Genomic DNA, 25,437 nt, shown 5'->3' with positions numbered 1-25,437 from the left:
CTCTACCAGTGCTTTAGTGTCCCAACTTTCTCACATCCCTCTCCAACATTTGTCATTTTCTCTTTCTTCAAATTAGCTATTCTAATAGGTATGAGATGATACCCCGAGAGTTTTAATTTACTTTTTTCTAACCAGTATTGATTGAGAACATTTTTCATATGACTAAGATAGTTTTGATATCTTCATCTAAAAACTACCTGTTTATATCTTTTGACCATTTATCAATTGAGGAATGGCTTATATTCCAAAGTTGTCAGAAAATTTTTAAAAATGAGACCTTCACAAGAGAAGATAGGTATAAGATTTTTTTCAGTTAAAATGACTAACTGTATATTTCCTTCCATCCTATTTTTCCCATTATCCTGCTCTCTCCCTTTTTACCCTGTCCCTCCTCAAAAGTGTTTTGCTTCTGACTACTGCTTCACTTAGTCCCCCCTCCCTTCTCTTTTCACCACCACTCTCTTTTCTTATCCTCTTCCCCTCCTATTTCCCTAAGTTAGATATATTCCATAACCAACTGAGTGTTTAACTTATTCCTTCTTTGAACCAGTTCCAGTGAGAGTAAAGTTCGATTGTCTGCTATTTCCCTTCCATTATAAAAACTCTTTTGAACCTCTTTTATATGACTGTCTACCTCTCCCATGCATCCCTCTTTCCCACTCCTTAATTTTATTTTTTAGATAACACATCATAGTCAATTTACACTCATAACCCTCTGTTTGAGAGTTTATGTGACCATCCTCCTTCTAACTACTCTAATAAATCAAGTTCTTAAGAGTTCTAATTATCATCTTCCCATGTAGGAAAACAAAGTTACCCTTTTTGAATCTCTTATAATTTCTCTTTCCTGTTTACTTTTTTATGCTTCTCTTGAGTTTTGTATTTGAAAGTCACATTTTCTGTTTCTGATCTTTTTATCAGGAATATCTGAAAATTCTCAATTTTATTAACATTCATTTTATTTCCTTTTGAAGATTTATACTTAGTTTTGCTAGGTGGGTGATTCTTAGTTATAATCCTAGCTCCTCTGTCCTTCAGAATATCATATTCTAAGCTCTGAACTCCTTTAATGTGGAAACTGCTGAATTTTGTATGAGCCTGAGTCTACAATATTTAAATTGATTCTTTCTGTTTGCTTGAAATATTTTCTCCTTGACCCGAGAGCTTTGTAATTTGGCTATACTATTTGCTGGTTGCTTTCATATTAGAATTTCTTCCAGGAAATGATCTGTGGATTCTTTTAATTTCTGGTTCAAAAATAAGGGCAGTTTTCTTTGATGATTTCTTGAAAGATGATATCTAGGCTTTCTTTTTATGGTCATCACTTTTTGTGGTGTTTCATAGCTTTCAGACTAGTAATTCTTAAATAATCTCTCCTTAATCTATTTTCTATTAGTTTTTCTAATGAGATATTTAATATTATCAATTTTTTTCATCTTTTACTTTTAGTTACCCAATTCTAATATTTAAAGAATTATTTTCTTCTGTTAGCTTTTGTGCCTCCTTTTCCATTTGGCTAATTCTGCTTTTCATGGAGGTCTTTTCTTCATTGAATTTTTGTCCATCTTTTTTCATGTGATCAAATCTGCTTTTTAATCCACCTTCAATGGATTTTTGTGCCTTTTTTGAACTATTTGGCCTATTTTGTTTTTAAGATGTTATTTTCCTCAGTATTTTTTTTTTTGCTTCCTTTACCAAACTTTTGGCTTTTTTTCATTGCATTGCTCTTATTTTTTTTCTCCAATTTTTCCTCTACTTCACATATTTGATTTTTAAAATTCTTTTTGAGTTCTTCTAGGAATTATTTTTTAATCTGAGACTAATCCATATTTTTCTTGGAAGCTTTGGATGTAGCTTTTGACTTTGTTGTCATTTTCTGAGTTTGTGCTTTGATCTTTCCTGTCACAAAAGTAATTTTCTATGCAGTTTTTTTGGGGGAGAGGATGAGGGTTTTTGTTTTTGCTATTTGCTCATTTTTTCATTTTATTTCTTGACTTGTAACTATGTTACAGTTGGACCCTGCTCTTGGGTTAGTTGTTCCAAACCTAAGATTTTTCATGTTGCTATGGTACAGAGCTATTCTGGGGAGTCTATAAACTTTGAGTTCTTTCGAGGTGGCAGGATCTAAGGAGAGGTGTGGTCGCCATTCTCCTGAGCTGTGCTCCATTCTGTGAGCGACCACATGTGCCCTTTTCTGCCCTGGAACTGTGAACAGAGTCCCTTGCAACCACCCGCTATAGCATGCCAGCATTCCTCCTGACTCTGAGACTGTGACCTACTTCTTGCCAGTTAACTTTGTCTTTTTTACTTGTGTTTTACAGGTCCGACCAGTTATTGAACAAACCTTCCCTTTTTCTCAAGTTCCCCAAGCCTTCCTGAAGACAGAAGGTGGACATGCACGAGGAAAGACAGTGGTTAATGTAGTTTAAGAAAAAGAAAATACATTGAATGTTGATTGACAGACCTTCTTGCATTAATTGTTTGGCTCTGGTGTGTGCCCCCCCCCACTTCCTTCCTGCCTCCTCTTTCCCACATTTATCAGAGGTTTCATGAATATGAGTTTCGGTAGTTTTCAGGAGATGGGGGAAAATGTTTCCTCGAGTCTCTAGCCACAAGTGTGATTTGAGAGTTCCTGACTTGAGATTTTCCACTGCCCCATTAAGTGCTCCCAGAATGAAGTTGAACCAAAGCTGTTTGATTGCAGCTGCATCTTCCATTATGTTCTTTGTGAAGCTCCCGATTCATTAGGTAATAGAAGCGCTCTAAGAGAGGTAGAGCTTCTGCCCTGAGACGACCTTCTGGAGCCCTTGGAGGAGCCCCATGCCCCAAATCGGTACTCAAGGTCTCAGTTCTGCCACCCCTTCACGGGCAGGAGGCAGGCAGGCAAGCAACTGAGGTAAGGCCTGACATCATCCCAGAGCTATCAGGTGAGGAAGGTAAAATTGTGGAAGAGACCCTGGATTTCAGGAGTCCCAGTTCTGCCATTTACTAGCTCTGACCTGGGGGTGGACCTGTGGCTGCATTGACTTAGAATTGTTGCGAGCACTGAGATATTAAGGGATTTATTTAGAGCCTGAACTTTTGAAACGAGGTCTTTCTGACTGTCAGATGCCAATTCTCTATCCACTACACCATGCTTCCTTAATCTGTAATACAGAGATAATCTTATGGGAACTACCAACTTCATAGGATGGTGAAGATCCAGTGAGAAAATGTGTAAAGGACTTTGTAAACTATAAAAACTGTACAGCTGTATGTTTTTTGACAATTTTTGGCAATGTATATTTTAATTATTTTCCCCAATGCCCCAAGCTTCTCTATGCAACTAAAATCCAACTAAACAGAAATATTCTTCCATTGATGCTATATGGTATTTATGAATTATGGAATATGGAAATCTTCAAAGAACCCAAATTGTGAGTCATGCAGAGGGAGGGGCATAGGAAGTATAAAAAGGCTATAATATAAAAGCTAGAAGTCTAGAAGTGGAAATGACTGGTCATGTAACCAAGAGCAAGGAGTTCGATGGACAGCCAGGGCACTACTTTGGCACCCGTGGCTTGTCAGATGACCCTAGCATGCTGAGTGGCTTCTGAGGAATTGTGGGGTGCCGATGGGGCCCAGAGTAAAGAGGATGAGAAGGCATGTGGTGTTCATGTGGATGGAAGCAAGGCACCCTCAAAGATCTGCATTTCTTCATGGAGTCTTCTAGTCCTGTGAACTATACCTGTTTGATCCTAGAACTGATAGGTAACCTGTTTCCCATTCAATTCAGGTTTCTCTTCCCCCCCACTTTTGTGTCTTTTTAAACATCCTGTCACTCTAAGTGTTGAGGCATGACTTCTCACTTCAAGATGTTTAGACTCTCCCACTCTACTGTGAATTGGAGGCTAAGCTGAAAAGTCTTTTGATTGTTTCCCCTCTATCTGTATCTGTCTGTCTGTCTGTCTGTCTGTCTGTCTCTCTCTCTCTCTCTCTCTCTCTCACACACACACACACACACACACACACACACACACACACACACACAATATTTCCAAAACGAGTGTCTGCTCCTCCCCACCCCACCCAACATCCTCCCTTGCCTGTAAACTTTGTTGAGGTCACCTCCCCAGACCATGCTCCCATCATGGGGGGGGGGGGGGATTTCTCCATCCTACTTTAACCATTTTCAGCAGCTTCACCTCCGTGAGACCCCTTTGTTTATGCTGGAGGCTCTGGCTCTTTGGCAGAGGGCTTTCCACAGCTCTCATGATTTGTCTGGCTTTTATCCACTCTACTTTGCCCTTTTCCTATTCTTTAGCAGACTTTTTCCTTCTGTGGCTGCTTTTAACTTGCACCCAGAACCATCCCAGCTGTTTGTTCTTGAACATATAAAGGTGGGTGGAAGCTGCCTTATCCTTTTTCTTAGAGTGGCTGAAGGGTGAGAGCATCATCCTCCCTTGGAGGCTTTCTCTCTAGAGCAGTTTTTTAACCTCTTCATGTCACAGACTCCTGGATCTTCTCTTAGAATAATGTTTTTTGGGGCAGCTAGGTGGCACAGTGGATAGAGCACTGGCCCTGGAATCAAGAGTACCTGAGTTCAAATCCGGTCTCAGACACTTAATAATGACCTAGCTGTGTGTGTGGCCTTGGGCAAGCCACTTAACCCCATCTGCCTTGCAAAAACCTAAAAAAAAAAAGTAATAATAATAATGGTTTTTTAAGTAAAATACACGGGATACAAAGGAAACCAATCACACTGAAATATGGTTATATGAATTGTTTTAAATTCATATTTTTCAATTTAAAAAGTCTTATCTGAAGATGAGTCATTTAAGAAAAGGACCAAATTTTACAGTTGTAACAACCCTCTTCTCTTTGCTCACTTGCCTGCACTCGCTGCACCACAGGTCACTTCAGGTTTTCCAGGGCTGAACTGGTATTGAATAGGGTGGTGGAAGGAGAGTCATTGACTAGTAACAAACTCCTGTTTCCAGGCAGTCCACACTCAGAGCATTATTTTACTCCTACCATCATCCTGTACGATTATACAATCCCATCTCTAATCCACCAACTGGTTTGAATTTTTTTTTTTTTTGGCTTCAGTGTTGTGCTGTACCATGACTAACAAATAGTAATGTGTTAGGCTTTATTGATTAGAGTTAACATGAAAGGAGTGTATTCATGAAATAAATTGAACACACAATGGCAGAAAAAAGGGGTTAAACTGCAACAATGTTCAAAACAAAAAGAAAGCTTAAAACCAAAAGGGAAATGTTTGTGAAAGAGTCTAGAGAGAGTCATAGATTACACCTCTATCATGAGAGGCTGTTTATTTTGACCTTAGATTTTACTACACTCACAATCAGAGTAAGAGATTTGCTTTACTAGAGACGAGAACAAAAGCACCAGTGTTCTGTGAAGTTAGCAACAGTTGGGATGAGAAAGGAGAAAGTTAAGAAAGTTAGAACCAACTGTAATGGCCAAAACTATCACACTGCATTAATAAAAAGCACCCTGATGCCCCAGTATTTTAGAACAGTTTTTCTTCACCTTTCATATACAAAGTTAACTGCTGTCATGTGGATTTTTGGGTCTGGTTAACAATGTGGGAAGGCAGGTAACTATCATTGGACGACTTATCTTAAGCCAGTTAATTGTTGCCCGTGCTCAATTTCCCACTTTGGGTGCTCAACCCCAAAGACGCCTTGATGGGGCTATACCCATTTCTTTGGAGCTAGGGGGATAATGAGGGTGCAGGTCCCACACATTTTCACAAAAGAAGCAATTATCTAACAAATGGAACACGTTTTCCTAGAAGTTTTGGGTTTAAAAGAAGGATCATGTTGTTAAACAAAAATGAATAAACAAATGAAAACATTTTTAAGTTTGTAAGAAAAGTCCATAGTAAGTAATGCTGTTGCTTGGAACCATCTCTCATGTTCACTCAACTGTCTAGGGCCACCCACCATTATACCGATAGGTGTAACAGCCAAGGAATACTTACTGGGCTGGTGGCACAGACATGCAAAGACTAGCTAGTACTCCAAGGACACTGCCATTTTAAAAAGCTGCCCAAAGGAAAAACGTGGATGTACTTGAGCGACTTCCTACATCATGAAATCACATGACTTAAGGTTTTGTGTTCCTTCCTAGCTGGGGTTGAAAAGTCCAAGAAGAGCCCATTATGCCATAATTAAGGAATAACAATGCAAAAATCTTGGGGACCACAGTCATGCCCCTAATAAATTATTTACATTCTCTTCAACAGTTCAACACACATCATGAAGCTGCCTTCTGCAGGCCAGGCATGGAACTGGAGCTTTGCTGCTGGTGAATGATCTATCCTTTATATTGTAAATTGCCATTTCCACCATTCCCCACCTTTGTACAGTTCAACTTCTTTTTATGGGTCCAGAATATTTTGATTGGTTAGTATGTTTACATTCTTTTCTGTCAAGACATTTTAGAGAATAATTTAAAACAGAAAGACTCGATTATTAACACATCTCCAGTAACACAAAACATCTGCTAATAAGGCAATCTTGTTAAACAGCTCCTTAAAAAAAAATATGGAGAGGGACAGAATCAGAAGTGCCAAAACTCAGTGACAAGCTATAGTATAAGTGCAAACATTGTCCTGAAAGAAATGGTATAAATTTCCCAGGCATGATGTGCTTCAAAGCTGAATGCTGGCTTTTTTAGAAGTCAAATTGAATGTTCATGTACAATCTTTCACCAATATGACTCCATCTATTTAAGTTTCTAGCTGTTGTTCCAGAGTGTCTTTTGCATTTTTTATCCAAGATTACAGGATCAAGGCCTCCCAAACTTGTGTTGACTTCTCTGGGTTGGAAGTGTTGAGAATGATGTGGTTTTGATCATATTGTGCACCCCCTGAAAGAAAAAGCAAAAACGAAGTGTCACTTACATTTTGTAGATGAAGCATGGGAGCCCATTAGGTTTTTACTTAACTGAAAATACAAACCAGGAGGCAAAAGACCTCATAGAAAGAAGCTTGAGATTTGCCTCTATTGTGGCAGAGAGCTATTTTTAATTATGATTTCTAATTGCTCATCTGCAATGACAATAATATCATGTAAGAGGTCTCCCTCCCCCCCCACCAAAAGTCATCCATAGGAGCTGGATGTCCACTTGTCCTATTTGTTAGAGTGAGATTCCTTTTGTATGAGTTGAGGTAAATGGTTGCTGGGATTGCCTCTAACTCATTTTCTATAATTCTGTGGGTTGTCCTTCATAGATTACAGCATTTTTCCAATGGGGGATCACAATAATTTAATTTGCCTGATATCCATGGGATAGGGAGGGGAATGACTGAGGAAAAATCTATCTAACATAGCTTCATGGTTATTATTAGAAAGGATCTGAAGCTAAGTTGGAAAGGAGCTTGGATCATTTAGTCTAACCACTTCATGAAGCAAGCCCTCTGATATATCTTTAACAAGTGGTCATTCAACTCACTTTTAAAGATCAAAGTGGAGAACCTCATGATCTACCAAGGTAGTCCATTCCACCTATGATAGCACTAATTATTATTAAAAAGTTCTTTCTCATTAAGAAGTTCTTTCTCACCATTTCCTCCCAATACTAATTCTGCCCTTTTTATGACCAAAAGAGAATTAGTTGAACTCCTTTTTCTATATGTTTTCACTCCTTCAAATACTTGACAGTTATCCTATTCCCCCATTGCTCCGGGTTAATATTTACATTATTTGGATTCCAGTTGAAACATCCTCATGTAATAAGGCACATAGAATTGAACACACAATTACAAGTGTGCTTTTACAATGCCTTGTTTTCAACACCATTCTACAGTGTAAGATCACATGATTTTTTCCTAACCCCTTATTGCTTTTGCAATGCATTAAAACCCTAGATTTTCTTCTCATTTTAAAAAAAAAGCTACATCTTGTACAGTTAATTTTTTGGACCAAAGTAAAGAGCTTAGAATTGATTCCTAATTAAATTTCATCTTAATAGATTTGGAATACTTTTCTAGAGAGATGGTTCTGGGCCATACTTCTTTATTTGCTTTACTATCCTTTTCCAGTTTCCTAACATTTGCAAATCTAATAAGATGAGCATACAACCTATACCTTCTCTTGTACATATAAACGTTCCCTAGAACTGAAACAACTGTGGATGGTGCTCCTCTGGGCAAGATTTTGACAGCAGAATGCTTTGGTTTTCAGAGTTTTTCTCAGCAATCCCAAGTGTTTGACAGTGTGAGAGTTACTGCCACTAGAGAGATGAAGAAACAGTTTTCTGTAGGTAAAGTAACTTGCCCAAAGTCACAAGGAGTGTTGTCTCTAACCTAATGCTTCTGCTTCAAGCCGTGATATTGAAAAGGAAGATAGGGAGCTCGGAAGAGAGAGGAGGAAGACCTAGAAACCATTAGTCCAATATAAAAACCAAAAGAAGGACATTTTCTTATTCTTTGTTTAAGTCGACCAGACCATGATCCCCACTACAGGGAAGTCCTAGGCTTTGGTAAACAAATTTTTATATATTAACCCTTCTGTATGTAAATATCTTGTCAAGCCACAATAAGAATTGCATATAAAAGGTTCCTCCCCAAAAAAGGATTTTCCAAGGAGATGCTTTTCTGAAATAACAAAGAAGGTGAGACTATGTAAACAAAGCAGATCAGAAAAGGCTTCCTGCAGGATGTGGTACCTGCATTCAGCTTTGATGAAAGAGAAGAATTCGGAGAGGTTGAGTGTGACTAGGGAGCAATATCAAGCTTGTCGGGAAAGTTTAGGTAGATACAAACTAAAGACAATGCAGAACACAAAAACAACTGATTTAAGTTCATTTACCAAGGTACATGAAATAAGGAGAATAATGTGAAATAAGTCTGGAAATGTAAGTGGGAGCCAGGTCACAAAAGGTTATAAATCTATGGTGAAGGTGTTTGTGCTTTATCCTTAGAGCTGATAGTTGAGCAGGGCAGTGATGTGGTCAGGTCATTGATTTAAGAAGATGTTTTGGACAGCTAGCAGAAAACATGAGAAAGGAGAAAAATTGGAAGCAAGGAGACTAACTAGGAAGCTGCTTATATATATATATTGATATAATAGAGGCAAATACCAAACTATATTACCTTGAGTATATATTAATATGACATCTGACTTCTGAATACTTGTAAGGTGAAATGGGCAGACGAAGCAAACTTAAGGAAAATTTCATTTTAAAGATAGGAAGAAGAATAAGTATGGTCCAACTATTTTTTAAAGTGTTCTTTCAACATTGAGTAAGTACAAAAAAAAATTGTTATGAAACTGCTCTAGATTAATAGGGAAGAGGAATTAAAGCATATTCATATTTTTGTAACACTTGTATCTTATTAAATGACATACATGCAAATAAATACACACACACACATATATACACACACATAACTTAACAAGATCAGGAAAAGTACCCAGTAGTATACTAGCCCTCCACAAATTCCACACAGCTCACCCCTCATTTTTCCACCTGCTCTTTTGAGCATGGTAGCCTTGGTTGTTTGCATTTGCCAACACAAAAATGAAAATGAGATTACTAATAAAAGCATGCTAAGGCCTAAAGTCAAGAAAGTTAACCATGCTAATATTGAGGATTGACTAGTGTATTATGCCCCAACATTGAGAAGGGTATAGAATATGAAAAGTTATATAATACGCTGTTCATGAAAAACTTTGCAATTAAAAAATCCCAGCAGTCAAAAAGGTATAGTAGAATGATTTGGCAAAATTTTTTTACAAATACAGGTTGGATCTTACAATTTCCTCTTTTCTCATCATAGGATGTAAATATGCTTTTGTGAATTTTTTTGGTAGGTGTATACGCACTCGATGGATTTCAGATTTTCACAAAATGAACAAAAACAATAATAATTAGCATTTATAGCTCTTTAAGATTTGCAAAGTATTTTACAAATATCTTATCCTCAAAAATGTTGCCCTAGGAAGAAGGGACTTATAATTACCACCTTTTTACAAGAAATTGGGACAAGCAGAGGTTAAATGACTTGCCCAGGATCACACAGATAATGTCTGAAGTCAAATTTGAATTCAGGTCTTCCCATTTCTAGGTCTAGTTTTCAAATAACCATATCTGAATTCTTGAATGGAATAATCTATATTGGAATTATAAGACCTTTAAAGGTCATTGAATCTGTTCCCCTGCCTTAAGACAAATTCATATAAATTATCTTTCAGTGATAGGTATATATCACTTTTTTTGTAAAACTGTGCAAAATAATATTAGAATGGAATTTAAGATGGACTTTCAATGCTACTTTCTATATGGATCACTTCAGAATGGTGATGAATACAATCACTGTCACCTGATGATCAACTAAATGAAATATATCTGTGTCATAAAATCTTGTATTTGCCTTATTAAATAATAAGTAAAAGTTACAATAGGTAAAAATCCAGCCTCTCATTTAATAGTACCATAGTTCTGCCCCTAATTGTTGGTGTGACCTGAGGCACACTGAAGACTTTCTGGGTTTCAAGTTCTTCATCTATAAAGGAAAGTCTCTCGGGGCCATCCCAGCACTGACTTCTAGGGCTGGAAATTCTAACTATTTGTCCTTGATCGGCATATGGAATTACATAACACCATTTAATTTTGTCCACAAGGTGGCAGTGTTCTCTTAAATATGTTTAAATTAAGAAAAATCCTTGACCAGGGCCAATCCAGACAAGGGCTAGTTAAGAATTATGCCAAATCTGATGTCGATAAAAACAACAATACAGCATTTTAACATAGCATTTTTATAGTGTTTTGAGATTTAGACGTACTTTACATGTCATTTCATTTGATTCTCACAATCCTGTGGTAAGTGCTATTTTCCTTATTTTATGTGAACAGTAGTCACTTATCCAGGGTCCCACAGCTATTCGTGTCTGAGGCTAGATTCAAACGTAAATTTTCCTCACTCCAAGTCCAAATTCAATCTTTGAGAACAAGTCTATATCCCATTTGAAAAATCAAAAATCCAACTTGAACACATTTATTATTAAGCTATTCTTTTGACCTGATCTACATGAGGTAAATATTCTCATTTCTCCAAGATTCTGTTCTTGGTCCTCTTCTCTTCCCTTCCCCATCATCATAAGTTTAATTATCATCTCTATTAGATGACCCACAAATCCATATATCCAGTTCTGGACTCTTGATCTCCAGCCAGGCATCTCGGATTGCATTTTAATCTGGACATTTCAAACTGGATGTCTTCTAGTTATCTCTAAAGCAACATGTCCAATAAAAAACTTAGTCAAGCTGCCTCTCAAACTCAAATTTCTTGATTTCTGTTATTGGTACTCCCATCCTTCCAGCCAAACACACAGGCTCACAACCCCAGTGTCATCCTTGATGCTTTACTCTTCCCCACATAACCAATTAGCTGCCTCCTGTCATTTATAACACCACAACATTTCTTAGTTGACCCACTCTCCATTCACTTGGCTACTGCACTACTTTCTGCCCTTTAGAGCCTTTTGACTAGATTAATAGGCTACTAAGTAGATAATACTCTACTTCAAGTATTATCCCATTCCAATTCTTCATCTAGTCAGCTGCCAAAATGACTTTCCTAAAGCACAGGTCTCATCACTGTTCAATAAACCCTAGCTGTTTTCAATTGCCTTTAGGATCAAATAAAAAATAGCTCTTAAAAACTGGCTCCTTAGACATTACTCCCCTTCCCACTTTGTTCTAGTTAAATTGGCCTTCTATCTGTTCCTCCTCCATGAGACCCAGTCTCCTCCATCCTTTTGCTCTTTCTCCACACCCTTCACTCTCTCTTCACCTCTGTCTCTTATAATCTTGTTTTCATCAAAACTCAGCTCAAACTCCATCTTCTGCTGATCTTTGTAGCAGTGAGCATCCCCCCTCACCCAACTACCTTGTATTTTTGTATTTTATGGTCAGTACCTAGTTCATCAGATTTTACTCAACAGTTCATCTACTGATGGCTTAATAAATACTTGTTATTGATTAGAAAATGGAGGCTCATTCATAGTCCTTGGGATTTAGTTGACATCACTTAGCTGTATAGCACTGAGCTGGAATTTATACGTGGTTTCCTCATTTCTTACCATGTTCCTCACATCTTCAAGTTTTCCTTATTTCAAAAATGTTGTGGAACCCAAATTCACTGCAGTCATTTTAGTATTAAAAAGAGAGGAATTCACCATAAATTTTCTCCATACTGTGCTGCTCCTTTTTCACACATTTCATCTGATGCTTGCTTCCTTCACAACTGCAGAATTTTGGTTCACCTCACATATATAATGCACATTTGTTTTATCCTAAATGTATTACCTCTCAAATGTCATTCTTTTTGACCTGCCATATTTCCAACAGATTAAGGTCTTTTTGAATTCAAATCCTTTAAACACCTAATAAATGGCACCTGATAGAAATCAGTCAAAGGGAGCACAGGAATATAAAAACAGAATCAAATAGCGCTGCCTTCAAGGAGCTTACTTTCTATCAAGGACAGAAGTCTATATTAAGTAAATATAAGGTAATGTTGGTTGAGAGTAAGGAATAAGCATTGATTAAAAACTGGTAGAAACAAAACAGTCCTACAGTCAAGCTTACATGCTATCAGAAACAATACACACATTAGCCCATACAAAGTAAATATAAGATAATTTTGGCTAGGAGGAGAGAGATCAATTTAAGTACCTATTATATCCTAGGCACTGTGATAATCACTTTACAAATAGCACATCTGACAGAAAAGTCTCTGCCTTTACTAAAAATCTGTTGAATATATTAGAAATGTGATGTTCTATGATTTTAAGTAAATAAAAGTTTTAACTTTAAAAGATATAGTTTTAAAAAAGAATTCTACTTTTGATGATAGATTTTTTTTTGAAAAATAAAATTCATATTTACTCTGTTAATCCACAACTTTAGTAAAGGATCTGAGCTTATTCTATAACACTTATCTAAAAATTAGGAGCACTGGTGAAGTTAGGCTTTGTATTATTGAGGCTTCATTAAAATTTCAAAACATATACTAGGGCTCATTTGTTTAGTGTGAAATGGAAAAGCATCCATTAATATTTTAAACTCAAATTACCCTGTTACATGAATAAAAATACCCTACCATAAAGCAAACATTCTGACCATCTCAATAATGACTGAGATCAGCTTATTTTTCCATACACATACTATATTAACCAATATTTTGGGGGAGAAGAGAGGAATTATCCAAGGATAATGACATCTTACGCTGTTTGCTAGTCTTTTAAATATTTGTCTATATTGTCTCTTTAACCTGCCTTGAAATATTACAGATTCCCACCACAAGATTAATTTGATCTGTAAGAAATGTTGAGACAGATGTCTTCTCCATTTTATTTACATTCGTTTTCATGGGGGGAAAAAGTGACACAGCTGCATGGTATATTTTACACAAAAACAAAATAAAAGATGAAGTAGTTGAGGGACAGAGCAACCATTATATGAAGAAGCCAAAACTGCCTTCCTTTGCCTTACTGTATATATTTTTATGAAGGCTGAATATGCTAACTTTAAAGCAATAAGACAAGTAACAGAAATACTATTAAGATTTAAAACCAGCAATCAAGTATGGTAATGACTTTGAAATCTGTTAAGAAATTAAACCATAATCAAGAAAATGTGCATACATTCACTTCAGGTTGGATTCCATTATCCAATCATGTTGGCTATAGCCACTCTATACCTTCCTTCTGGCTGACTCCTCTATGAAGACTTCCATAATCTCCAAATGGAAATGATTCTCTCCCATCTGATGGCATACCACTTATACTTCTTTTAGGCCCTTATCATAGTCTGATTTGTGTTCCCTTTATTTGTGTACTCTCTTTGGTAAAGGATAATGGAAAATGCTAGATTTGAATTTGGAGGACCAGGGTTCAAATCTCATGTCTAAACTTAGTTATGTACAAATCTGGTTCTCAATTTCCTCACCTGTAAAATGAGATGATTCAATGAGATAAACTGTTAAGACTTCTTCCAGCTTTAGATTTATGGTCAAGCTATCACTCTCTACCATGAAATGGTAAGACCCTTAAAGACAGAGGTTACCTTATTTTGTATCTACTCCCTGCTGGCGATATCTGTTATAGTATACTGAACATAGTAAAACCAAATAAAATATTTGTTGAATGAAGTAGAAAATATAAAAGAATATGGATCAAGCACCTATTTTAAGGCAGGTGGGCAGTATAGTGAATAAGTTAGAAAGACTCGAGTTACCAGGTGTGTGACCCTGGGCAAGTCATCTAAATCCTGTTTTCTTCAATTTCCTCAATGGTAAAATGGGCTGGAGAAAGAATGGCAAACCACTCCAATATCTTTGCCAGGAAAACCCCAAACAGGGTCACAAAGAGTAAAACACAACTGAAAATAACTGAATTATAACACCTATTTTTAAAAATCATTATTCCTCCACATGTATGAAAATAAAGAGCACACAAGAGACCTAAATATAAGGTAATTTTGGTTAGTAGGGGAGAAGGGAAGGAAACAAATATTTAGGAAATTCCCACTGTGTGCTAAGTGGTAGAAATAAAATAGCCCTGCCCTCAAAGAGTTTATTCTCTATGAGAAACAATGTACACATACAGCAGTCTACACAAGTAAATAAAAGGTCATTTTAGTTTGGTAGAAGAAAGGGAGAATGAAAAGAAGACAGGATTTGGGATTAGAGTTGGAGCACCTCTCAGTTCCTCATTTATTTCATTTGTAAAATGAAAATTCTTGTGCTAATAATAGAACTTTTGTAAAAAAAAAAAAAAGCACATTGTAAACCTTAACATATAACATGATATTGTGGAACAATTGCTGGACTTTGAGTTAGGAACACCTGAGTTCAAATCCCACCTCAGTCACTAGTTATATGATCTTAGGCAATCTACTTTACATATCTCTAGGCCTGCATTTCCTCATCTGTAAAATGAAGGTTGGAGGGCTGTAGAACTTTTTGACCTCTAAGATGCTTTTTCAGTTTAAAAATCTATGATCCGATAGAAATGTGAGATGATATTAGAAAGAGGTGACTGCTCCTCATAATGTCATACTGTCTGTCATGGGTTCACTTAGGTTAAGTTAAGAGAAAGTCATCATTAAAATCATAATTCAATGAAAGAAAAAAAACCTTACCTTTGATATCTAAAACTAAGTTTGGCTTCAATTTGCTATAGATTCTGCCATCAGACTTAATATTCCAGAACTGGCTGTCTTCATTTTGGTCAAGTGCCAAGCCCAGCTTGGAACCGGAGGTTACAAGACTTCCCACAATGGTCAAACAGCAATCCTCAGCGATCTGTTCAAAGGAAAAATAAAATGCAATATATCTTTGTTCTTGACTCTTCAGGCACCTAGGTGGAAAGAGTAATAGTCCTGGAAGCAGGAAGACAAATTCAAATTCTACATCAGACACTCATTCCTAGCTGGATGACCCTGAGCAAGTCATTTCACCTGTGCCTGCCTCAGTTTCCTCATTTATAAAATTGAGATAATAACACCTATCTCCAAGTATTGCTGTTTTTAGGGAAGAATAAAATGATAATAATAATAATAATAATGAAATTTACACAGTCCTTAAGTGTGTCATTCAATAGAAAGCTTAGTGGATCTCTTCACTTTATTAGTTATGGAGAGACAGAAAGAATCTCCAGAGGAAACCTCTGCCCACCTTATCCAAGAGAATAAACTGTTAATGATTCCACCATTATATTAGTCTCTTTAATTTTAACAGTAGACTAGCTAATAAACTATCTCACCATTGAAAAAGTTTAAAATATGATTATTTGTGTCTCTTGCCCTTCCTCCAACAAAGAGATCTAAAAGAAGCCCAGTAAAAAAGGAAAACTACCTCTGGGGTGATAGAAGACAATGATTTTATTGGACTGTGTCGACACCAAAAGCATTATTCACAGATACACTCAAAGGCTGTTATTCTAAACTCATTCTAATAAAAACTTTATAATAATGCCACATACTCCTTTTATAATGACATATATATAGTTCTGTAGCCTTTACTACCAAGTTGTTTGCTTCTACTGAAGTCCTAGGCTGATATCCTGGTCCAGAAATTTGCCTCAGTTCTCAAGGTATATTATAAACTGCTAAGTTGTAGAAAGCTTAAAAGGTCTCTCCTAAGCTAAAGAAAAATCACTGGACTCATTGCTTAAATCAAAGAGTTTGAAAATGAAATACAAGCACATTCTCTTCTGTGGAAGTTGAAGTGAAGAATGGGTTTAATAATACAGTTATTCCTTTGCTAGAATATTCTCCATCATCCTAAATACTACTCAAAAAATTCTAGGTTGTTCCCTATCTTTGCCAAAATGTTCTGGCCTACAGCAATATTCCTGTGAAGCACACTGTTCCCTTGTCTAGCTTAAGATAATGTTGGCCTCCTTTTCAGCCCTAATCACTTTGTTAATCCCTTTTCTCAGTGTGTCTCTTCCTTGCATGCCCAAACAGTACCTCCTGTTTATAAAATGGAAGGCTTTTTCCCTTCAAGCATAACAGATAAAATTAAAGACATGAATTCTCCTCCCTCTCAAAGTCACTTCCAGAAGGCTGTGGCTATCTTTGGCTGATTCATGACTCTTCACATTTTCTTTCTGTCAACCTCAGTCACAGGCATTTAAAATTTTAAATGAAAAATATGAATGAGCTTTTTTTTAGTCTTCTTCAGATACTGCCACAGATGACTTTAACCTGTGCAGGTGGGAGTAGGGCAGCTCAGGAGTGCCCCAGGCCTAAAGTCAGGAAAATTCAAAGTTCAAAACTGCCCCCAGATACTTACTAGCTATGTGACCCCAGGCAAGTCACTTTAACCCTGTTTGCCTCAGTTTCCTCATCTGTAAAATGAGCTCAAGAAGAAAATAGCAAAACCACTCCAGTATCTTGGCCAAGAAAACCTCAAATAGGGTCACAGAGTCAGACACAACTGAAATGACTAAGCAATAGAAATGGGGGTGGATGGCATTACCCCCTTTTCCCTTCCAAAAGAAACAAGATGAACATTTTTTTTAAATAATGCAGTGAGAAAGAAACAACAAACGGGATTTTGCTTGCATGTTTTATAGTCTTACATTTCAACCACTCTATCTGTTTAACTGTTAAAGCTACTGTTAGGAACCAAAAATATTGTTTTGTATTTATTGTATCCTTCTGTTCCTAGCTAGTGACAGCACAAAGTAGATTAAGAAGAGGGCTGTAGGGGTGGCTAAGTGTCAAAGTGGATAGAGCACCAGCCCTGAAGTCAGGAGGACCTGAGTTCAAATACAACCTCAGACAATTAATAGTGACCTAGCTGTGTGGCCTTGGGCAAGCCACTTAACCCCATTTGCCTTGCAAAAACCTAAAAAAAAATTTTTTTTAAATAAAACAAAAGAAGGCTGTAGAGATATAAGCACATCCTTTTTCTGTTGCCATGTAACAGAGGGAGGAAAAACCATAATGAAAATGATGCAAATGAACAGAGTTGACACCATATGAAACTAGATCAGGAACTGAAAAAGGGAGGGTACTCTCCCAGAGCAAAGAAACCCTTTTTTTTATAAAAGCTATGTTTTAGACAGAACACTCTTTGGAGGGAGAAGTGTATTAAGGGTAAAACGGCAGCAAGGTCTCACTGTCCAATCTTACCCTGCATTTGATACATCCTTCTTGGTAAATCCATATCTGATCATCTGCCCCGACATCTTCCATCACTTGTATCCTGAGAAGCTTCAGATCCTCTAGGTTTCCATTGGTCGACATGAATAACCCTGTGGCTTTATTTCGAAGTCTGAAATAGATTCGTTTCTGGGAAAATAGAAACCAACACTAATGAAGCACTATTGGAATAGTATTGATCAGGCCCACGGTTTTATAGGAATCTGGTGGAGGTGGAGGGGAAATCTGCATGCTGGCATGACTCAGGGAGTCCCAGATTCTATCAATGAGGGAAATGATGAAATTCTGGAAGAAGGGCCATGGGAACACAGTAGGGTTTTGGGAAGAGTCCATGTTCTAAGGCTAGATAAGTCAGCACTTTGAGAGGAACCCTCAACTCAGCCAGGAAGGGAGATTAAAGGGGAAGTGACTCAAGTCAAATTTAAACTCATTCGCTGGGAATAACATTCTGAAATTAAAGGGATGCCAGCAGAAGACGGGTGGAGGGGAGAGGACACAGCTGGCTAAATCACAGCCGTGAGAACTGCTCATGCAGAACACTGAAAAAGAAAAGAAACAGTACCTGAATAAAAGGTCTGAGAGAACCTATCTGGCGACAGCCACTGAATTCATACCAATTGGATACTTCTGCAGGTGACAGCAAGATCTGTCGCCCCCTATAATTGCTGAATTCATATGTGACCCATCTGGGGGAAAAAAGGGTAACCTACAATCAATGACAATGCCCATATCAAAAGAAACACAAATTACATTTATTGTTGGAATCTTAAAACTCTCTAGAGTAATCCTTCCAAATTATAGATTAGAAAAAATTAAAATCCCAATTCATTTCCCTGTCTTCTTAAATAATCTAAAATGTCACCTTGAAAAAACATATATACTATAAGCAACAGATTAAAGGATACTTTTCTTTAAAAAAAAAACAGTATTTCTTGTACAAAAGGGAACTAGACAATAAAACTCATGTTCTCTTTTAGTGCAATAGCCCAACTAGTTTGTGAGTCATTTCCACTTTATATAGACCGTGAAGTACAAGAAAGAGCTCCCCAAATCACTCACAATCAGAACTGTTTTGTTTAAAGTCATAGTCTTTGCTTCAAACCCTGAAAAAAGGACTGCGTATCCAATGACACTGTTCTCAATCAAGGCACTCTCCACAAGACAAATGTGGACACCATTAGGGTTCCTCTTGCCCACTCCACCCTCCAATAACTTACATCATTTCTCTGATTGCAAAACTATGAGTAGAAAATCCTAACATAATAATGCTAGCTTGATCCTAGCCAGAAAAAAAAATAGGGGTAGAGGGCAAGGCATATAAATAGTTAAATAGCAGCCACAAATTTTCCGTATTTTGTAAAATACAGAAATATTTTACAATTTCATATATATATATTATATATATATATATAAATACTTTGATTACTCTTTCCAACAAGAAGGCTAGAAGAGTTGGGGAAGGTGGTGAAAAAGGTTACAGGGGAAGAGTATACAAGTGGGTTAAATCATAGCCAAGAAAATTTCTATATTTTGTGAAAAATGTGTACATGATACAGTAAATTACAAGTAATGATTCTTAAATAGCATATAATTTCTAGTATATTTAAAAAAAAATAAAACACTTCCATTATTTTTTCCACTAGGAAATAAGAGTCACCTGGGGATTCAATGAACCTTAAGCTCCTCCAGCACAATTTAAGTTTCTTTAGGGCAAGAACCCTCCATTTTGTCCTTATATCCCCAGTGACCAGCACAAGAACCTGACCTTCATTGAAACTTTGCATTTCTTCCAACAACTATCACAATAAAGTTAGGCTCTGAATGAATAAATGGCTAGCTTTGAACAGAGTTATTAGAGGGTTAGACATAAAAAGCTTTTGCTAATTTAAATATTCATTTTTAGTCATGAAAGGAAATCAAAGCAACATTACAATTCATAAGACTAACCAATATAGTTGAATTTTTTTTGGTAGCTAAGACACATGATTTCATTGGTCTGGGGAACTCATAATGACTATAGTTAAACCATAACCTATACTTTTTTAACTCTATAGTTAAATAGAATAGAAATTCATGAGTACACAGAGCAGCATCTTTTCAATGTGATACTATTTTCTTATAATTTGAAAAATGGAATAAATAAATAGCTTACATGCCACCAATAACCTGGATAGATCGTATTTGAGTATTAAATCCCAGGAATCGGAGGTTCACCACTTCTTCATGAAGTTCAATTTTTTTTCCTTTGAAGTCTTCTCTTTCAAAAAGAACTATGACTGGTTCTGAAAATTCCTGTTTTTAAAAGGAGAGAGAATGCTTAGCTGTTAATTTTAACCTAATATTAGAATTAATGAGAAGGATAGCTTGGATATATATATATATATGTATATATATATATGTATATGTATATGTATATATATATATATAATATATACATATAATTTAAGCACATATCTATACAAAAATCAATAAAAATATAAGCTCTAACAGATTCAGACAGTCAGTAAATTCCCCTTTCTAAAAAATTTAGGTATTTTTTTCCCTCCAAATTGATTTTTTAAATAACTCTACAGATAACTAAAAGAGTTGTCTGGAAAGGAAAATATCTGGGCAACAGGCTTTCTACTGAACAAAAAGGGAGGTAATTAAGTATGTAATTCTTTGAAAATTGTCATAGAAAAGGGAGTAGGGGGAATTTAGACATAAAGAAACCTGCAAAGCAACATAACAACCCCTCTAATGGAGTCTATGTATGTCTAACTTGACCATTTTTCATGATGCACTGAAAAACTCGGTACAGAATGCTAACTGGGGAAGACCTGAAGAGCTCTGTAATTGTTCCACAGTGTACTATAATCATAGTAATCTCTCCATGCAGAAAACAGACAAAAATTACCTTCTAGATGCCTTTCTATGTATGTGTCCCCAAAAGTCAATTTTCAAAAGAAAAATTTCAGTGAGGAAAATAAATTATCAAATGCACACCTGCTACAATTATTAAATGAGGAAAGAAAAACACCAGAGAAACACCAGCAGAAGGAAAACTTGCCCACTGACCCAAGAGAAACCTGCTCATTTCCATCTGAATTACAAAGAAACCCTTATGATTTTATACCAACCTCCCATGATATATATTCACCTGAGATCATAAACAATACATCAAAAAGCTACCTGAAGCTTGCAATGTTTTCTTCCCTCAGATTAAAGTTTCATGTCATGGGTGTGGAACCTAACTGCCCAATTTATGTGGACAGGCCCCAACATGCAAAAATAAGCATTTTGTGGCTCAGCAAACAAAGAATATTAGGTAGTAGAAACGGTCTGCCTGGTCATCAGGAGTATTACATACCTAACAAGCGTGGCTAGGTAACGCACCCTTGGGGGACAGCACAATAACATGCCCAGGACAACAGAGGCTTGGAGAAATAACCTGACAATCTTGGCTTTCTACAGTACTTTGGAGACATTCCAAACTAACTTTTTCAAAAATCTCAGCTAAAATGACAGACTGTTGAGAGCTCAAGTCCACTTAGCCATGCATCAAATTCTAATTGACCACTTAAAAGTCTCAGGCACCATTAGGATTCAAACGCTCAAATTCTGAAAAAAATCAGGTTTCCTGCTGTGACTACTCACAACAAAGGAACACTGTGTTAGAGTCGGCAGTCATGTGCACACACACACTGGTGTCTAGCTATACGAACAAGTCTGAAATCTTTCTATAGAGCATACTTGTGGGGAGCCACTTTGGGGCTGAGCAGTACTGAATGCCAGCCATCTCTTTGTGTGTAGTGATCATAATAACAGCTGACAGGGCCATGCTTTACATTATCTCATCTGATTCTCTGACAGCCTGGAGATGTAGGAGCTCTGGGTATCATTCTGCCCATTTTATAGAGGAGCAGTGGCTTGCCCAAGTCTGCACAGCTTCTAAGGGTTAGGACCTGCATTATAGCACTCCTTATTCACCATGCTTTCCATTCTACTACACTGTATAGCTTGAGTCGAAGCAGCAATAGGAATATCAGAGGAACATCAGATGCCATTCTTTCCAATCTTTCTATTTTTACAGACAAAGATAGAGGCACAGGGAGTTAAAACTACATGCTCAGGGTCCAAAGTGACATTGCAATTAAGGCCTTCCTGTCCCTATGGCCAGTTCTCTCTTCATCAAGCCTTCTGGAAGTTTGATCTGCTTCTACTCTATGAGCCGAGCTTTAGAAGGGATGAATCCCCTTATATATTTTGTTGAGGTCATCTCCATATCTCAAGAAAAATCATTTATATATCAATCAACAATTACTGATTAATCACTAGTCACAGAGAGACAAAAAAACAACCCCTCCCCCAACCCCCCCAAAAAACAAAAAACACCCTGTCTTCAAGATGTTTACATGAGGAGACAGGTAAAGTAATTCGGGGGATAAAATGCCAGCTCTGGAGTCAGGAAGACTAGTGCAACCCTGGGCAGGCTTTACTTAACCTCAATCTGACCCGGTTTCAAGATGTATAAAATGGAGAACAACAAACAAACTTGGACAGACTATCAAGAGACAGTGGAGGGACAGAAGGGTCTGGTGTGCGAGCCAGACACCTGAACAACAGCAACAACGACAGGAAGAAGAATCAGATCTCCTCTCTCCCAGGCTTGAAAAAAGGGTCAAATGAGATGACACTTGTCAAATGTATAGGATAGTACCTGTAACATAATAAATGCTATATCATTGTTTGCTGCTGCTGCTATTATTATGATTATGATTGTTATGATTATTATTTACATTATACTAGAGAAACGATATATGCATAAAGTGTTTTTATGCATTTACATACACATAACTTCCATGTAAATCTGTATGTGCCTATATTAGTACTGACACTTCATTAAGTCTATATATGTAAAGAAACATACCTCTATATAAATTCTCATATTTAAAAATAAGTATATATCAAACATAAACAGTAAATACAAGGTAAATGTGGGGGGGGATCAGCAAAGTTTTCACAGGGAATATTCAATATAGGTAAGTTTTTCTACTTCATGATAAAGAGGGGAAAATTGTGATAGAAATAGAAAAAAAATGTCTAGGCATAAAATTATCAAGTCTATTGTGGTCACAAATACTGCCGAGAAAGGCACCCAACAGTGAAATACAGTGAAGTTCACGCATATTATTTTAAAAGCTGAAAAAAATTAACATAATCAACTACAGATAAACCAAGCCTTCTAGAGGGACCGACCAGCTACTAAAACCTTTAAAGGAAAATGGAAAATGATAGACTGTCAGACCTTGAAAACATAATTTATGGGTAGGAAAACTTCGGCAAGAGGGAACTTCTTAGGAAGGTTTTGGTATAATGCACTAGGAGTCAGATCCAATTTCAACTGTATAGGAATGTTACTGTCAAATATTTCTTGAAGTTAACTGTACTGTTATCTTGGTACCAGAAATCTTTATCCAAAGAATTTTCTTTATGCTATTCATTCATTCACTATTTACTTAATAATAAGGATTTAGTTAGTATTCAAAGTTTGCTGAGGCTTCCCATTTGCCCCATTCCCTAAATATCTTCATCTATATGGTCCTTTGTGATCTATTTATTTATTTGTTTGGTTATTTATTGATTGATTGATTTTTGCAAGGCAATGGGGTTAGGTGACTTACCCAAGGTCACACAGCTAGGTGTGTCTGAGGCCACATTTGAACTCGGGTCCTCCTAACTCCAGGGCCTGTGCTGTATCCACTGTGCCACCTAGCTAACCCCACCCTTTGTGCTTTAAAAATACTTTCTACAATATCTATACTGGATGCTTTCTTCTAAGCCTATCCATTCATTCAGCTTCATAATGAGATGAGTAGAACAAACATCATCAAATTCTGGTTTCCTTGAAGATTCTGCTCAAACCCACCTAAGAAGGGCCTTGCCTTCCCCACTGTTAGTCCTTTCCCATTGGGATTATCTCTCATTTACCCTGCATATATTCCATATGAACCACATCGTCTTCTTGCTATTTCTATCCTCACTCTGTGCTCCCCCCCACTGCAATATAATTTCTTTGAGAGCTCAATCTGCCGAAGCTGTTATCTTGCTTTGTAACCCCGACCTTTAAGCCCAGTGTTGTCACTGTTGTTTGTTCTTTATTTGTGAAGAAGACCATGGCATCAGGGATGTGATGCTGTGACTTACAAATGAATTGGATTTAAAGGGGGGAGATGTGTGTGTGTGTGTGTGTGTGTGTGTGTGTGTGTGTGTGTGTGTATGCATGCAAAATCACTAGTATTACTTTCTCCTTCAGAGTCATCTGGGTCTAATAACCGTGTGTATGTGTGTGTGTGTGTGTCTGTCTGTCTATATATACACACACATATATATACATGTATATGCACATATACAAACATACATGTAGATCAGGATGACTGGGAATGGCCTTATATACAGTACAAGATTTGGCCTTTTAAAGCTAGGGTCTTTAACAGATCTCAGTTTAACTGAAGCAACACCCATTTAATGATTAAGACTAAAAGAAAAAAATGAAGCAAAGCCTCTTTAACTTAGTTTAAAAAAAAACAATCTGGAGAGGAAGACTTCCCATATATACCAGTATCCAAATTATACTAAGTTCTTAAAAAAATTGCTCATTGATAAATTATCTCGCGAATGAGGTAACTGAAGGTCAGATTATTTACTTCCCTTCCCAGGGACTCAGTTTCTTTATCGATACAAGGAGATTGGACTATCAGCTTGCTAAAGTCTCTTAGCTCCAAATTTCCCCTGTGGTGGAAGGTCTTTAGGGCTGAGGAGCATGTTATTTCCATAATTATTGTGGAAACCAACATTCTGAGCCCAGCTATGATGATGATTAACAAGAGCACATAAAATCTGTTTCTAATCACTTCCAGTCTTTTACTTTACTGTGTGTACACAACAGCCCAGTATCATTTCCACAGTGCATTCTTATTAAATGCTTGATGAATGACTTCTGGATTTAGAATTAGGAGAGCCCTGGGTTCAAATTCCACTTGTAGCAGTTTAATAGCTGTGTGGCCATGGAGGAGGTGGGGAGGGGAAGAGAGCATAGACATTTAACCTTTTTTTTTCTTTTAAGGTTTTTTTGCAAGGCAAATGGGGTTAAGTGGCTTGCCCAAGGCCACACAGTAATTATTAAGTGTCTGAGGCCGAATTTGAACCCAGGTACTCCTGACTCCAGGGCTTGCATCACCTAGTCACCCCGACATTTAATCTTTTTTTATATCTCAGTTTCTTCCTCTATAAAAATCAGAGTAATTATTTTCAGTCCTTATTTCACAAGGCTGGACAGTCAAATGAAATAAGAAGCGTAATGTGCTTTGCAAATTTTAAAAGTTATAGAAATAACAGCTAATATCATCATCACAGTGTTGTCATTTTATATCCACTGCTCCCTATATCCACAGACACACCTGGAGCTATGCTTTGACCTGGGCTGAGGTAAGTGTTGCTTCCCTTGCAGAGAAGTTTCCCTTTATGAGAAAAAAATATGTCACATGCCACTTGAAGAAATTCAGGTTTGTTGCTATTCAGTCCTTTCAGTTGTATCTGACTCTGCATGACCCCACAGGGAGTTTTCTTGGCCAAGAGAGGTTTGCCATTTCCTTCTCCAGCTTATTCTACCAATGTGGAAACTGAGGTAAACAGGATTGGTTAAGTGACTTGTCCAGGGTCACACAGCTAGGAAATGAGGCCAAATTTGACCTTAAGCCTTCT

General features: G+C 37.0%; 2 protein-coding genes across 6 annotated transcripts in view; one reads left to right on the top strand and one right to left on the bottom strand.

The window, feature by feature from the left end:
• Positions 1 to 5,513, top strand: part of RTN4IP1 (reticulon 4 interacting protein 1) — a 69,532-nt gene extending 64,019 nt beyond the window's left edge. For 2 of the 3 annotated variants that reach the window (XM_074187273.1, XM_074187274.1), the window contains exon 9: positions 2,322 to 5,513. In XM_074187273.1, the coding sequence (XP_074043374.1) occupies positions 2,322 to 2,429 (108 nt within the window). In that variant the 3' untranslated portion in view covers positions 2,430 to 5,513. The remainder of the gene's footprint in view (positions 1 to 2,321) is intronic. The other variant, XR_012468505.1, reaches the window with a different exon arrangement.
• CRYBG1 (crystallin beta-gamma domain containing 1) overlaps positions 5,286 to 25,437 on the bottom strand; it is a 280,505-nt gene continuing 260,353 nt past the window's right edge. For all 3 annotated transcript variants that reach the window (XM_074187268.1, XM_074187269.1, XM_074187270.1), the window contains 5 exons: positions 19,847 to 19,986; positions 18,257 to 18,380; positions 17,665 to 17,823; positions 15,163 to 15,325; positions 5,286 to 6,879 (listed from right to left, as the gene is read on the bottom strand). In XM_074187268.1, coding sequence (XP_074043369.1) covers positions 6,791 to 6,879; positions 15,163 to 15,325; positions 17,665 to 17,823; positions 18,257 to 18,380; positions 19,847 to 19,986 — 675 coding nt within the window. In that variant the 3' untranslated portion in view covers positions 5,286 to 6,790. The remainder of the gene's footprint in view (positions 6,880 to 15,162; positions 15,326 to 17,664; positions 17,824 to 18,256; positions 18,381 to 19,846; positions 19,987 to 25,437) is intronic.

This window comes from Macrotis lagotis, chromosome 5 (genome assembly GCF_037893015.1).
Source record: "Macrotis lagotis isolate mMagLag1 chromosome 5, bilby.v1.9.chrom.fasta, whole genome shotgun sequence".
NCBI lineage: Eukaryota > Metazoa > Chordata > Mammalia > Peramelemorphia > Peramelidae > Macrotis > Macrotis lagotis.
Note: the sequence above shows the minus strand (reverse complement) of the source record. Positions and strands in the feature narration are given on the sequence as shown.